The sequence below is a fragment of the Larus michahellis genome, chromosome 1, assembly GCF_964199755.1.
Source record: "Larus michahellis chromosome 1, bLarMic1.1, whole genome shotgun sequence".
NCBI classification, from domain to species: Eukaryota; Metazoa; Chordata; class Aves; order Charadriiformes; family Laridae; genus Larus; species Larus michahellis.
This window is the reverse complement of record NC_133896.1, coordinates 8740146-8754991: the sequence shown is the minus strand read 5'-3', so window position 1 is coordinate 8754991 and position 14846 is coordinate 8740146. Positions and strand designations below refer to the sequence as shown.

The window sequence follows — 14846 nt, the reverse complement described above, 5'->3', positions numbered from 1 at the left end:
TATGGGTAGCAGGATATAAAGAGGTACTAAACTTTTTTTCTGTACAGAAAAACAAACTGAGTTTGTAATTCTAATTTGCCATACACTTCCAGTCAGATCCAAGTTTGACGTGTATTTAAATTCTAGGAAATAGTGAACTGTCTGTGAATGATTCTTAAATCTAGAAAGACATCCCTAAATTTTGCTTTCTTTAAGTCAGTGTTATTTTTATGCATTTGCCAGTATTGTATTGTCGGTGTGGGTGTGGGTAGTGAGAAGCAGGCAGTCATGCTGCAGGGTTTTATTATTTCTGGCTGGGAAAGGTGCCCATTTGCCACAATGGTTTCTTTAGTTTTTTCACGCCTCCTTTTCCCAGTTTCAAGCCTTGCGACATACTGCTTATCGCGGGCAGGTTCAGCTGTGCTCTCTGCAGAAAGCTGCTTTTGCAGATGAGGTGTACCATGCTTTGCAGGAATGGGTACACGTGTGGACCAAGTCTAATTCACTGAGCTGCAGCACAGGTAGTCAGCTTCTCTTCAGCAGCACCAGGGAAGGGGTTTTCAGGCAGTTGCCTTTGCAAAAAAAAATTGTGAAACTATGTAGGGAAGCAAGTTTTCCTGAAAACCTAGGTGGAGGAACTTCATGATTTTCTTGAACAGAGAGAGCTGTAACCTCTCCCAAACATTTCCTGCTCCCTCTGAAAACAGGGATAAATCCAGGTACCTTCCATTCTGGCAGCAACATTTGCCTAGCATTCTGCATCAGTGATTCCTGAAGCTTGAACAAACCTTATGCATGTTACACACACAAACTGGAATCCAGATACCTCTGCTTATTCTGGTAGTACTATTTCGGATGTCTTTTCACTCTGCCGGAGTGTGTTGTGACAGTGAGTAAGCCAGATGTATTACTGCCATTTCAGTGCTAGCACTGCAAGAGCCAGCGAAGAGGCGGCAGCAGCAGCTGTTATGGAACTGAAAGAGGGTGGGGGTATTGACACCTGGCAGGAATCAGCGTGTTGCCAAGTTGTTGGTATAATGACACGCAGCTAATAAAGTTTGGAGCCACCCTACAGTCAGCAAGTTACAGGGCAAGCAAGGCATAGCATTAAAATGGGTCTTTTGAGCTTTGTGTCCAGTAGTTAAAACTTGACACAGAAGCAGGAGATGTGAAACTAAGTATTAAGTTCAGGTAAAGCTATTGTGTTTGTGGGGCTCGTAAGTACTGTAAAGGTATTGCTTCAGTGTCTCAGAACATCTAGGCAGCAAGTAGTGAAAAAGCTTAATTATTCCTCTTTATAGACAAAATGCTTGATGCACAAGAGAACGTTTTATCACCACCTTGCAGTCTCTCCTTCCTCTCCCCCTGCCCTCATACTCCTCACAGGGTAGAATTCTTCTCATCTCGTTTTCAGATGCCTGCACTAGGATGAAACGTGCCCTATAAATGCGTAAGTAAACTAGCTCAGATGCTGACATTTCAATTTAATGAGATAAAACCCATCCAGGGAGTCTACTGCATATTATGGAGGATGGCTGACCAAAGCAGGTTTTTCTGTTTATGCTACCAAGAATACAGCATCGCGTCCTGTTCTTCTGTGTTGTGCAGGACCTGGGTTCTCCAACGATAGAAGAAGAAGTTGATCAGCCTACAATAGATGATGAGACTGTGCTTATTGTTCCTTCTTCTCATGGTTTCATCCAGACAACGGATGATATAGACAGCGAATCAGTCTTGCCCCTGACAACTCTAACAGGTACATCAGTCCCTTCATACGGTTGAGGCTGCACTTTTGAGTTCCTGTAAACACCACTTCATAGATCCTCGCTTTCTCTTAAATAATTTTCCAGGTCATTGCTATGAAACTTGAAGCAAGTTGGTTTCCACACTCATATCAGTAGAAGTGGAAGAAAGTCCCACTTAATCTTGTGGGAAAAGGATTAGAACAGCAGCTGCTTCATCACTTCTGAACTGTTTCCATCACCCTTGAGCCTTGAATTAGTACACATAGGCTAATAAGTAACTCTTTCTTTAGTGTGCATTTCTTCGTGCCTGGTGCTTGAATGAAATTTGTTATTTGAGAGAAAACCAGAAGCATCGGAAATGTACTCAATGCCTCTCATGGGGAGGGGCTGGGCTGTTTAGGGGCGTGTTTGCACAGCACTCGCCTAGAAAGGCTCGCTAGCTTGTGCCACGCTTCCCAGTGCCAAGAGTCATCTCGGACTTGGAAGCAGCACAGAGATATTCTCTCACTGCTGCACCTAACAAGTACTCCTTTCCAGAGGAAGGGATCTCCTTGCAGAGCCGAGCCATCTGAGGGTCAGCACTGGGCCCGATACAGGAATACCTGATGAATACAAATGTGACTCGTGCTGGTTGCGAGTCATAGTCATAGCCTACCTTGAAACTAGAAATCGAGAAATGACTAGTTTCATTTGAGCAACATCGCTTAAAATTGGTTAAAATTCCAGACTGCACTTTCTGTCTCCTCAGTATTTTATGTCTTGTTATAATGGCACAGTAAGTAATAGCTCTAACGTGCTATGTCTCTTGACAGATCCCATCCTGCAGCATCACGGAGATGGGTCACACATTATCGGCTCATCGTTGGGCAGTCCCGACTCAGAAGATTCAAAGGATGTTGAAGATTTAGTGAGCTGTCACTGAGAAGCAGTCATCGTGTCCGTTTTCTATTGACCATGTTTGCATTGTAAAATTAGTACAACCCCTGTGCCACATTTCCAAAGAAAGCAGTCGGTCCGTGTTTTTAACCAGAAACTTTCAGTTTGAAATGACTACGGTGCACCTTCTCTGCTCAGGCTATTTACCTCATTTGTAAAGGGTTACAGAGCAGCCAACCGAAGCCTGACGTACCGCGTCTCAGCCAGGGTGTTTCAGTGTTTTAAAGAAATCTGTTGCAGTGCTCACTGCTGGGATCCACGTGGTCAACTCTGATCTGACTTGTTACTGGTGTGCAGAACCGCACATCTGGAAAAACTGGGCAGAAGTCAAGGATTGTGGACCGTAGCCTCTTAGTGCCGCAGCAAGAACGAGTTTGCACATGTTTCATGAAGAATGGGTGAGGATTTCTGCACTTACTGACTCTTGTAATACATGGAGTAAGAGACTGTTACATTTCAGGAAGAAATGTATTCCATCAAAGACTTCAGGGAGCGTGGGCAGCATCATGGAGGAATGGCCTGTGTTCCCATCTCATCTGGCTTGTTAGTACGTCTACAGCATAGGAAGACACAGATGTTTATGGGACTTGCCTGGTCTGCTCATTCCTGAGGATTCCGTTGCTGGCAACGGATGGAGCTCAAAAAGATCACTTGTGGAATTCTTTTTTTATTTTTTATTTTCTTTTCTTTCATCACTACAGCAAGCTAATAAAAAGGGAAGGGCTATGAGAAAGGGAAGCTACTGGGACCCGCCAGCCTCGCCCCCACAAGCTCGTAACTTCTTTGATTGTTGTGAGTAAGGCTGGAACATTTGACTCTCTCACTGTTTACACGACACTACCAGCCACCTCTCCAGAGGTGATTTATGCAGCAAGTCAGTAGATGGGGGGGGGGTGTGTGTGTGTGTGTGGAGGTGGCAAAGTCTTGGAAAAAAAAAAGCTCTGTGAGAATTTGGGCACAGCGCCCCGAGGCAAAGGAAGCCAATTAATTCCTACATTCAAGGGTTGAAACAGACACTAGGCTGAGCAGCAGCCTGTTAGCTAGGGATTGAGAGAAAAAGCTATAGAAACTAAAGACTCATGTATAAATTATTTTATTTATTTCTGTAATTAGCTCTTCATAATCAAGAGTTGGTCTTTTTCAGTCTGTGGTTTTTGTTAATGTGAAAAATAAGTTGTAGTTTCAAATGGTTGCCTAGGGAACAGAAATAATTGTATATTCAGTTTAAACGAAATAAAGAGTATTTGTCTTACGTAACTGTAAGATGCCATTTATTTATACTGCTACAGGTCCTTGCAATGCTGCAGTTTATTTGTACAGTAATAAAAAAATGCCGTTTTTTCCAAAATGAAAAAGCTTGTGCCATTCTGAAACATCAGTACAACTGGAATGTTCATTAAGTGCAACAGTAGCTCTTCAAAAAAAAGCAGAATGTCACGTCTTATGGCAATAATTCTCCCCAACAAGAGGGACATTACATATACATTTACATGAAAATCATGTACTGATTTCTCCTTGCACAACCCGCTTCTCTCCTCTCAGGCTGATTGTCCTCACTTAAACGTCTCGGGTAGCGCTGAGAGCTGAGCTGAAAGCAGTCTGACACAGCAGCATCGTTGCTGGGTATTCCCAATGTCCATCATTTGCCCACTTCATGGAAGTACAGGTTGGCACATATACATAACATGACGATAGAAAATAATATATAGTAAATTAGGTTCCTAAATTTAGGTTCCAGGTCTCCTTGTCGATACCAGTAGATCTAGAAAAGAGGAGGAGTTCGTATTAAAAGGCCAGGTCCTTCTTCTGAGGAAACTTTCTATAGTAACTGAAACAGCAGCTTCCAGAAGTTGGTTTGTGGTTTGGGGATTATTTTTTTTTCAGTAAAACAGCCCAGCTTCATCTGATTAGAGAAGACTGGGTGTAGAGTCCAGCGAATTTTCTTAACAATTAAGAAATACCACCTACGTTTTCTTAACATGCTTGTGGAATACACAAACAAGAATTTGGCAAGGTGTTTCCTACCCAAAACCATAGCATAGTTTGGGTTGGAAGAGACCTTTAAAGGCCATCTCATCCAACCAAACAAGGCTGTTCGTGAAACTAGGGTGCCACATTGGCTACGAAGACATGGGTTATCTTGTCAGCTTTGTTGAAGAGGGTGGGTCGGTTGGTTTGGCTTTTAAATATTCAAAACTGTCTACACGCTGGTTGATGACGACACACGTCAGGTTTTGCACTGCATGGTCTACCTTGGGCAGAGTCATGGCTACCAGCTGTAGAATCAGAAACTATACTGACTGGGCAACGCAGAGCACCTTCCCAGCTTACCCAGCAGTGAGGGGCTGGGACCGTTCAGGTCACAGCTGGAGGAAGGAGAACACTCTGGGTAAGAAAAGCTACAGCAGAGGAGGGAGCCACTGAGAACTCCGACCTGCCCCTTCCCTTGGCCAACGCTTGGGACCAGCTCTCTTGGGATGCTGCAGCTGTTGAGTAGAGAAACCTCTGCCACTACCCAGATGAAATGCCACCTGCTGTAGCTTCTCGCCACCTCTTGCTTCTCACCAACTCATCCCCTGTGCCTGAAAGGCCACTGACTTCTACAAGTGCCCAGCTGTCCCCACCGTTGAGTGGGGAGCGTTTTGCTCCACCCCTAGTCTTCTGCAGGGCAATCCATCCCTGCATTCCCATCTCACTGCTCTGCTCTCCAGGTTCCTACTTTATGTCTCCACTGGCAGCTACAGGTGACACTGTCACAGAGGTGACAAGTCTGGCATCACAGCTGGTCTGCAGGCGTTGGCTTAGTTCACACGCTCGCTCTGCCGTGAACGCGAAACTGCTCACCACTCCTTCATTGTCAACTTGTTCTATGGAGGCAGGAAAGCTTCTCTAGGAGAGCGTAAAAAAGGAGGCGGCGCCACGTAAAGCAGATTTTACTCGGATATCACCCTCAGTCACGCACTCAAAAGCTTGCACGGCAGCCGTGGCGGTACTTACAAGTATGCCGGCAGAAATGCAACACAAGGAGATGCAGAAAGCGAAAAATATATTCACAGGTTTTGGAGGTAGTTGCGGGAAGACAAAAGCACTGATTAGTGTGACCTGTATGGAGGAAAACAAAGGTGAAGACTTCGCTCTCTTCCGAGCTGCCAGGAGAAGAGGCTCTCCCTGGCAGCCGGTGAACCGCAGCGCTCACGCCCACCTCCGCACGCCCCTCCCTGCTTTTCCGCTCCCACGGTGAGGAGAGGTGGAGGGAAATGTAAAATTCTGGAGGAAAACTGCTTTGACACAACTGCAGACTTAAGGGGTGGGGAAAAGATGAAAGCTTTGCTCCTCTGGCTTGTTGCTGGAAACCATCCTCCAGATACCCGGAGAGCCAGCAGGCGCGGGGGCACACGCTGCCCGTGTAGGACCATCCCTTCAGCCAAGCTTTCCACCAGTTGGAACCTTGGCTGTCCCTAACGCCTCCCTGCACCTCGCCTTGCCGACGACGATGGTGCCACCACAGGACTGATGCTCTCCAGTCGTGATGGCGTTGGGTTCATCTTTAAAGCTTGGGGAAGGCATAGCTCGAGACAAAATGAAAACTTTGGTAAAACTCCTATAAGCCATAAATAGAGGGAAATAAATCATAAATAGAAGGAAATAAAGAGAGGCGAACACGTTCTCCTGGATCACAAGCACATTGCCATCTCACCCAGCCTCACGCTCAGCCGGGAGGGACAATCTGCCCACGGACTTGGGGCTTTTTATTGCACAACCGGAACTTAAAAGATGGCTTGAAGAAAGGTATTCTCCTTCCCCTCTCCTCAAAGAGTTTTGAAAGACAGATGCGCCCCAAAGTGACTACCTGGGCCCCAAATTGCAGCCTGTTCGGTCAGTGAAGCTTCACCACCCGTTTTGGGGAAAAATTCTGGTTTTCACCCCGTCACCTAAGGGAGGTGCGAACCGCGGGATCGAACAGGGGATACTTACTACAAGCAGCAAGGACGTTAAGCCGCCAACGACTAGATTGATGACTCTGTCCTGCAGAAGAGAGAGGACAGTTACACGCACGCCTTGCCAAAAAAAATACCTCAAAACCCACATAAAACAGAACGGTACTGGAGACTGCCGAGAGCAGCCCATCGGCCAGGCCCCACGTCATCCCCAGCAGCGCCATCGAGGCTCCCGGGCCAGCTCTGCCAGGCGGGAGGGTTCTCCCTGAGTCCACGGACCTCAGGGAGGTTGTACCGGCTGCGTCCTTGGGCAGCGGGTTTGCTCCCCTGCCACTGGTTCCTTCGCTACAGCCGCATCGGTTACAGTTGTGCAAATCCTTTTAAAAAACATTTTAAAAAGTGGGAGTGCGCCGGCGGAGGTTGTCAGAAAAAGCTTGGTTTAGCCTCAGCACCTGAGAGTGAACTTCGATGGTGTCTTCGTTCTGGCAAGGAGGTGAAGTGTCCCCCCCCGCCCCAGCCCTGCCCCGCAAACACCACCAGACCTGAGCACGCCTGGGGGTGGCTCTGCTTGGATGGACAGATATTCCCCCCCACTTCTTTCTGCTACACCCCATCCGTATCAAACGCTTGGCTGGGAGGGGACAACCCTGTGGCACCTGGGAAGAGGTATCCCTCGGTGTCAGCATCACAATCCCACCCCAGATGGCATCAGGGCAAGGACCAGCAGTGACGCCGGGCTCAGGGGAGCGCCCAGGGCAGCACCCCGGTACTGACACACTCGCTGGAGGAAGAAACGATTTGATGCAAAAGGAGACCGTTCCCATCCCCGCCGGGATAGCTGCCTCCCCCCTTTCTTCAGGGCGCTGCTCTGAGTATAAACGTCTATCGCCCAAGTCGGACTGGGTTGCGCGCAGCCAGGGGTAACCCCCCCCTAGGGCTGGCTCCCCGGGTAAATGCTGGAAGAGCAGCAGGAAAGATGTGCAGAGGAAAAACCCAAAATTCAATTAATTATACTGAGAGTCATTAAACAGGTACGATTAAAAGAAAGTGAGAAAAGGAGAGTCACTGGTGAGAGCTGAGGCAGCATCTTGTCCAAAGACATCCCAGCCAGCGGGCAGGACAACCCAGGTTTCCCTCCACCTGGTCTTGCACCCTTCCTTCCGCTCCTGGCATTAGATTTTGGAAGCTGATCTGTTCAGGGAGAAGCCCCAGGTTGTGAAGAAGTACCGCGTGGCAGCAGCGGGGCAGGAGGAGAGAGCAGAGCACGCAGAGGAGAAGGCAGAAGACCACCAGCCCTGACCCGAGGCTCGGTGGAGCTCGGGTGCCGGAGCTTGCGGTTGGGTAACGCGCTGTGCCCTGGCCGGTGGCTGTTGGGTCCCTCCAAGCCCCGAGGGAAAAGGCCACAGCAAGATGAGTTTTAAAACCTTCTATTAGTCCCTGGCTCCTCAACGTAAAACCAGCCCCGTTATGCTCCTACAGCTCAGAGGTGCCAACCCTGGGGGCATGGCGGTGGCTGCGGCAGCGGGAGGTGACCCACCTCCACAGGGAATGGTCACCAGCACCCTCCGCACAAAGGTCCTCCTCCAGCCAGGCACAAACCCCTTCTCCTCACCGGCGTTCACCCACGCGGTGTCGGCGACGCGACGGCAGCCTCTGGGAGCCATCCACGAGGTACCCACCACCCACCCGAAAACGGAGCCAAGAGAAATAACTCCGGGTAAATAAGCGAGAGGGCGGAATGCAAGCGCGCTCCCTCCAGGAGAGCACACTGCGGCGCCTCGGCTGGGCTCCTCCACCCAAGCTAAAGGTAGTGTTGAGTTCTTTAGCTGATTTAAGCTAGATGGTACGCGGAGGGGTCCCTACCCCCACAGCAGCTCCGGTATCGGGCCCTGCCGGGAGAGGACGGCGGTTTTGCTCTGCCTGGCCCTGCAGACCCATCTGAGCCCACCAAGGTGGTTTTACAGAGGGGGACCGGAGCTTGCATTTGGGCTCAGCTCCCCATGGACCAAAGGGGTGGCCGGAGGCGAGCAGCTGGATCCCTTCTCCCTTTGTGCCGTGGGGAGATGGGTTTCGAACAGGGACGGGAAAGCCGAGGGGCCGGCTGCGGAGCCATCCCATACAGCTACCCCAGCAAGGGCACAGCCACAGCCTGCTCCCTGCAGACAGCCCGGCAGGGACGGACACACGGCCACAGATCTGCGGACAGGAGACACCATCCAGAAACTCAGGCATGATTAGTTTTCTCCTAATTAACTACAGTCTTGGAGGGCGGCAATTTCCAGATGGGAAGAATTCACCCGTTTTGCCAGGAAGGGACCGTTCTGCCGGGAGAAAACGAGGGGGTCGGCCTCGGCGGTGACCACGGAGCATTTCTCTCCGCCTGTTGTACGGGGTGCAGGAGACAGCGTCCCCCCGGCACAGGGATCTCTCATCTCACGCCACCGAGTGACGGACATCACAGCGACAGCCAGATCCGGTACGGACGCCGGCAGCGGAGCGGCTTTGCCACGTGGCAGCCATTCCCTGCGGGTCAGGGCATCCCCTTCCCCGCGGTCAAACCCGCGGTCACTAAAATTTTCCAAATGCGACACCGGCAGAAGAAGGTATTTCAGGATCCGCGGATTACAGCCACTGATCCTGAAATCCCAGGCTTGGCAAAGCGGCGAGAGGCTGTATTCCCCGGTGCCCGCTGACACCTCAGCCCCAGGCAGCTTAGCACAGCAAAAAGGTTAAAAATACACAAGCAGAGGCCGAGACGGCTAAAGGGATTGGGGATGACGGAGCCTTTCACCTCCACGCCGCGTCCGAGCGCGCAGCCGCTGGTGGACACCGACTGGGCACGGCAGAACGGGCTGGAATGAGCCCTGTGTCCCACAAGCCGCGGCAGCCAGGTGACACAGCCAGCTCCTGCCACCAGCACGGCTGAGGCAGGGAGGATTTTTCTCCCGCATCACTATGTATTCCCTGGCTCTGAGAGCGGCTGGAGTAAAAAGATTACAAAGAAAAAAAAAAACAAAACAAAACAAAAAGAGGATGAGCACGTGTGCTGCTCCCTGCCTGGCCGGCGCTGCTGGGAGGGCACCTGCACCGGCACAGGGCACTTGGACACGGACACTAACTCCTGAGACAGCTCAGCAGCGTGTGATAGAATCATAGAATCACTGAGGGGTTCGGGTTGGAAGGGACCTTGAAGATCATCCAGTTCCACCCCCCTGCCATGGGCAGGGACACCTCCCACTAGACCAGGCTGCTCAAAGCCCCATCCAGCCTGGCCTTGAACACCTCCAGGGATGGGGCAGCCACAGCTTCTCTGGGCAACCTGGGCCAGTGCCTCACCACCCTCACAGTAAGGAATTTCTTCCTGATATCTCATCTAAGTCTCCCCTCCTTCAGCTTAAAACCATTCCCCCTCATCCTATCACTCCACTCCCTGATCAAGAGTCCCTCCCCATCTCTCCTGGAGCCCCTTTAGGTACTGGAAGGGGCTCTAAGGTCTCCCCAGAGCCTTCTCTTCTCCAGGCTGAACAACCCCAACTCTCTCAGCCTGTCCTCACAGCAGAGGGGCTCCAGCCCTCTGAGCATCTTTGTCGCCTCCTCTGGACCTGCTCCAACAGGTCCATGTCCTTCCTGTGCTGAGGGCTCCAGAGCTGGAGGCAGCACTCCAGGTGGGGTCTCACCAGAGTGGAGCAGAGGGGCAGAATCCCCCCCTGGCCCTGCTGGCCACGCTGCTGGGGATGCAGCCCAGGATGCGGGTGGCTTTCTGGGCTGTGGGCGCACGTTGCTGCTGAGCGTTGAGCTTCTCATCCACCAGCACCCCCAAATCCTTCTCCTCGTGGCTGCTCCCCGTTCAGCCAGCAGCTGGTTCCCCAGAAGGGCAATGAATCCCACAGTTCGGCACTGCACAAGCTGCATTTCAAAACAGGAGGGTTTCTGGCCTCTCCTCCGACTCCGGGGAGGGTGCTGCAGGGCCTGGAGGCACCCAGCCGGCCCTAGGGAGCTGCTGCGGCACAGAGGTCTCCCTCCAGCTGCCTCTGCGTCAGGAGATGAGGTGAGGAAGGATCAAGTCCTTTCAAAGCAGGAGAGCACAATCCAAGATCCTTCAGGGTTTGGGTCAGGGTTACTTCAAGCAAGAGGGAAACTGAGGCAGGACTGACGGTGTATCCGCAGCACGGGCTTTGACAGAGTGACAGCCTTGCTCTTCACCCCATTCCAGCTTGGCACCTTGCGTAGATTGGATATTAGGAAAAATTTCTTCACCAAAAGGGTTATCAAAGATTGGAAGAGGCTGCCCAGGGAAGTGGTGGAATCGCCATCCCTGGAGGTGTTTAAAAGATGGGTAGACTTGGTGCTGAGGGACATGGGTTAGTGGTGGGTTTGGCTCTGTGAGGTTGATGGTTGGACTCGATGATCTTAAAGGCCCCTTCCAATCTAGACGATTCTATGATTTTCTATTCTATGCTTTGGTCCTCCAAGTCAGGGGCTTTTGGGCTGAGCCCATGGGGAACAAGCTCCCGGCAGAGGCTTGGCCAGGACGGGGGAACAGGCTGGTCCCCCGGAGGGTGGGTAGCTGGTGGCATCTCTGCAGGCATGACGGAAAAGCCATTTTTATGCCTTACATCAGCAAGTCCAGATGGTCGCAGCAATTGCAGCCCGTTGCGGCCGGAGGGGACACCTCAGCCTAGTGCCGGATTAAACTACGCGGAGCAGCGGACAGTATATCGCAGTACACGAGAAGAGCTGTGCTCACTGCCACGCTGGCCACCCTCCCACTTCAAGACAGAGAGAAAGGCTGTTGTGCCCTCAGCAGCTCCTCGTTCCCATCTTGGGGTGCTCAGCCTCCTTCCCCTGCCTTCTGCTTCCAACCCACAGCAGTTAACGCTCACGCGCTTGTACTGAAACGCTCCCATGGCGGAGGAACCCGAGCAGCTTCTACTTTCAACTTCTTTCCCAAGAAGTCCTGCATCTGTGAGGCTCTGTCTCCTCTTCATCACCTGACTGCTCATGCCTTTGCTTTGCATCATCTCCTACCCGCTGGCTGCCAGTGCTGCATCCCCAGGAACCACAGCTCAATCCACCAGCCTTGTCTTGCTCCGCTCGCCCTTCCCACCAGAGACCTCTTTGGTACCAGCTTGTCTCCAGCCTCTGCTCAGCAGCTGACACAGGAGGGCAAGCGTGGGAGGAGCAGCTGGACCACGGCAGGGGAAAAAGACCAACGCTGCTGCTCAGCTCTCTCGTCCCCACAGGGTGGCTTTAGCCTCAAAGCCACCAGCTTGGAGACCAGGAAAGCATAAGAGGGCATCCCCATCTCCACATCCATCGCCAACCGCCGGCAAGGGTGCAAGGCCCCTGATTTGCGCATGGGGCTTCCTGGGGCACAAGCGTTGTCCCTCCCTGAGGCCTCATGTCCAGTCCGAGCAGAAGGTCCCAGTTTGCTGGAACCAGCCATCACTTGGAGATCCAAAAGCAGAACCAGGGCATGGGCAGATGCGCTTCTCCCGGCAGACTTGCTCCCATTTTAAGGCAAACTTTAGCTTCACCGTTTCCAAGACAGAACATTTCCAGCTCCGGACTTCACCAGCAACCCCAGAATCACGGAGGAAACCACCCCAGCCCAGACCAGCGATCCTGTGTCCGTCAGACATGGCTACGGCAGCGAGACACCATGAGCCACCGCCGGTCCCATAGGATGGATCACAAAAACAGCCACAGGAGATGGGCGGGGGGTGATGTGCAGGACACTGGACCCCCGTTCAAGCCCAGGAACTGCAATTAGCACCCCGTGTTGATGATTTACCGCGAGTGGAGCCTCAACCAGAAGGAGACGCGGGGGTCAGGGATGGAAGGCTTGGCCTGGGCTGGAAAATTCGGAGTTTGCCCACCGGGATCACTGCCTGGCTCCAACGGCACAGCCCAGTCCCCAGAAGCCCCCACCTCCGGAGGCTTCCCAAAATCCCCGGCCAAGGACCATCCACCGCAACCCCGCGCAGGGCACAGTGGTGACGGTCCCCTCGTCGCCAGCGCTCCCCATCAGGGCTGGCGCCCGCTGGCGGGGGCGGGGGGGGAGACGACCCATCCCCCCTCAATTCATGGATGTCCTCCACTCATGTCCCCCCTCTTCGATGTCCTCCTCCTATCCCATACCATTCTTTTTTCCCCAAAAAAATTTAGCTGCTATCACTTTATTTATATTGTCATTAATCGTTATCATTTCAGCAGCATTTCCAAGTATTAGGGGGGGGGGGGCTGATGAATTTCATACACTTTTGTGACTAACTCCGCACGATTTCACCCCTCCAAACCCACGTCGATGGGTCCTACCAGGGGACAAACCCTAAGCCCCCAACCGCCCCCCAACCAGCTGGAAACGGGTGGGCAGCGCCGGGTTCTGGCCATTCCCGAGGGATCCCAATGCCGGGGAGCCCCCTCCCCAGCGCAGCTCCCCCCCCCATCCCCCAAAAGCCGAGCGGCACTACGGGGGATTGACACCTGAAGAGTCACCACCACGGGGAAAAAAATTAATTCCCAGGAGGGTAATTAAAACGAAACTCCCAAAAGCGGCTCCCCCCCATCCCCATCCCCAGCAAAGACCCCCCCCCAAAACCGGGCGGGATGCAGCTCAGGGCTGGGGGGGGCTGCAGCCCTAAACCCCGTTTTGGGGGGGCTGCGGGGCCACGCATGGCTGGTTGGGGCACCCTGGCTGGGGTGACACCACCCCCCCCCCCACGCCCAAACCAGAGGGTCCCCCCGACCCCGGGGGTCTCTGCACCCTGAGCCCCCGCTCCCCACCACGGCAGGGGGCGGGGGGGGGGTCATTTGGAAGTTTATTTGTTTGACAGGGGGCTGTTTTGGGAGTTTACTCGGGGAGGGGCTCTGGCTTTGGGGGATCGCTCTGGGGATGCGTTGGTTTGGGTTGTTTTTTTTAAATTTGGGGTTTTTTTTTAAATTTGGGGGTGGTTTTTTTTTGCTTGTTTGGGGTGTTTTTGATGGATTATTTTTGTTTTCAGGCGCTGATGAGGAGGGGTTTGTTTTTATTTTTTTATTTATTTTTTGGTTTATATTTTTTTACGGTGTTATATATATTTTATTTTTTTTCCTGCAAATTTGACAGGCTTGCTTTCTTTTGCAATTTTTTTTTTTTTTTTTTTGGGGGGGGGCTCCTTTTATATTTTCCCCTTGGGCCGCAGCTTTGTTGTTGCTCTACTAATTTTTACTGCTGGTTTTGTTTTGGGTTTTGTTTTGTTTTTTGCGGGGGGGGGGGAAATATGAATTTTTTTTAATTTTTTTTTTCATTATTATTGTTATTATTCGCAGGATTTGGGCAGGTTCCCGCCCGGCGTTCTCCTGCCTGCGGTACTCGGTGCTGCTTCTCCCGAGCCCGGGAGCTGCCGTTACTCGGGGGGGGGGGGGGGGGGGGAAGAGGAGGGGAGGGAATCCTTCGTTCCTGGGGGGGGGGGGCGGGTATTTTCGTTGGGGTTGGTTTCAGCAGCATTTTCTTGGCGGGGGTTAATTTTGCCGTTGCGGGGGGTGTTGGGGGTCCCCATGCGGGCTCCGGGCGGTGTTTCCCCCCCCCCCCGCCGCCCTTACCCTGGCCGAGGTCTCCCCGAAGAGCGGCCGGTTGTCGGCCCCGCCGGTGCCGTACCCGCGGGCGGCGAATCCCTCCATGGCGCGGGGCCGGCGGGGACGAGGGGGCTCGCCCTCATGCTGCGCCCCCGCTCCGCGCCGCTCCGCGACCCGCCGCGCCGCTCCGCGACCCGACACGCCCCCCCCCCGCCCCCCCCGGGCTCCGGCACCGGGCACGCCCCCCCCCCCGGCACGCCCCGCCCCCGGGGGGGCTGCGGAGGGGATGGATGGGGGGGGGGGGAGGTTATACGCGTGTCTGCGGGCGCACGGGGGTGTGGTGGTGCTGGGAATTACGCGGGCGCGGAGCGGATCCGCGGGAACTGCGCGGCTGCCGAGTCGCCAGCGCCGGCCCCGTGTCGGGTCGGGGTCGGGGGGGGTCGGGGGGTGGGAGAGGAGTTACGGTCACCGTGTCTATTAGTTGTTATATTTATTTGTTATCCAACAAAGCTGTTATTTAAACAAATCTCATTATTGATGGCGATATTGGGGTTTGGAGACATCAAGCTTTTATTTTTGTTTGTTTTATTTTTAGTTATTTTTTTGTTTGCTTGTTATTTTGCGTGGGGGATTGTTAGTTTATTTTGGGGGGGGGTTGGGTTTTTTTTGTTATTTTGTTTTTGTTATATTA

At 52.7% G+C, this 14846-nt stretch overlaps 2 protein-coding genes across 2 annotated transcripts in view; one reads left to right on the top strand and one right to left on the bottom strand.

Moving 5' to 3' along the window:
- Positions 1 to 3917, top strand: part of DMTF1 (cyclin D binding myb like transcription factor 1) — a 30897-nt gene extending 26980 nt beyond the window's left edge. The window contains exons 16-17 of the mRNA XM_074573342.1: positions 1588 to 1735; positions 2537 to 3917. Of these exons, the coding sequence (XP_074429443.1) occupies positions 1588 to 1735; positions 2537 to 2646 (258 nt within the window). The 3' untranslated portion in view covers positions 2647 to 3917. The remainder of the gene's footprint in view (positions 1 to 1587; positions 1736 to 2536) is intronic.
- On the bottom strand, positions 3351 to 14610 carry TMEM243 (transmembrane protein 243). The gene is made up of 4 exons (XM_074573343.1): positions 14183 to 14610; positions 6636 to 6686; positions 5658 to 5762; positions 3351 to 4422 (listed from the first exon to the last, which is right to left on the bottom strand). Exons 1-4 carry the CDS (start codon positions 14258 to 14260, stop codon positions 4300 to 4302), a joined length of 357 nt encoding a protein of 118 aa, XP_074429444.1. The 5' UTR covers positions 14261 to 14610; the 3' UTR covers positions 3351 to 4299.
- Between the last annotated feature and the right edge of the window lie 236 nt (positions 14611 to 14846).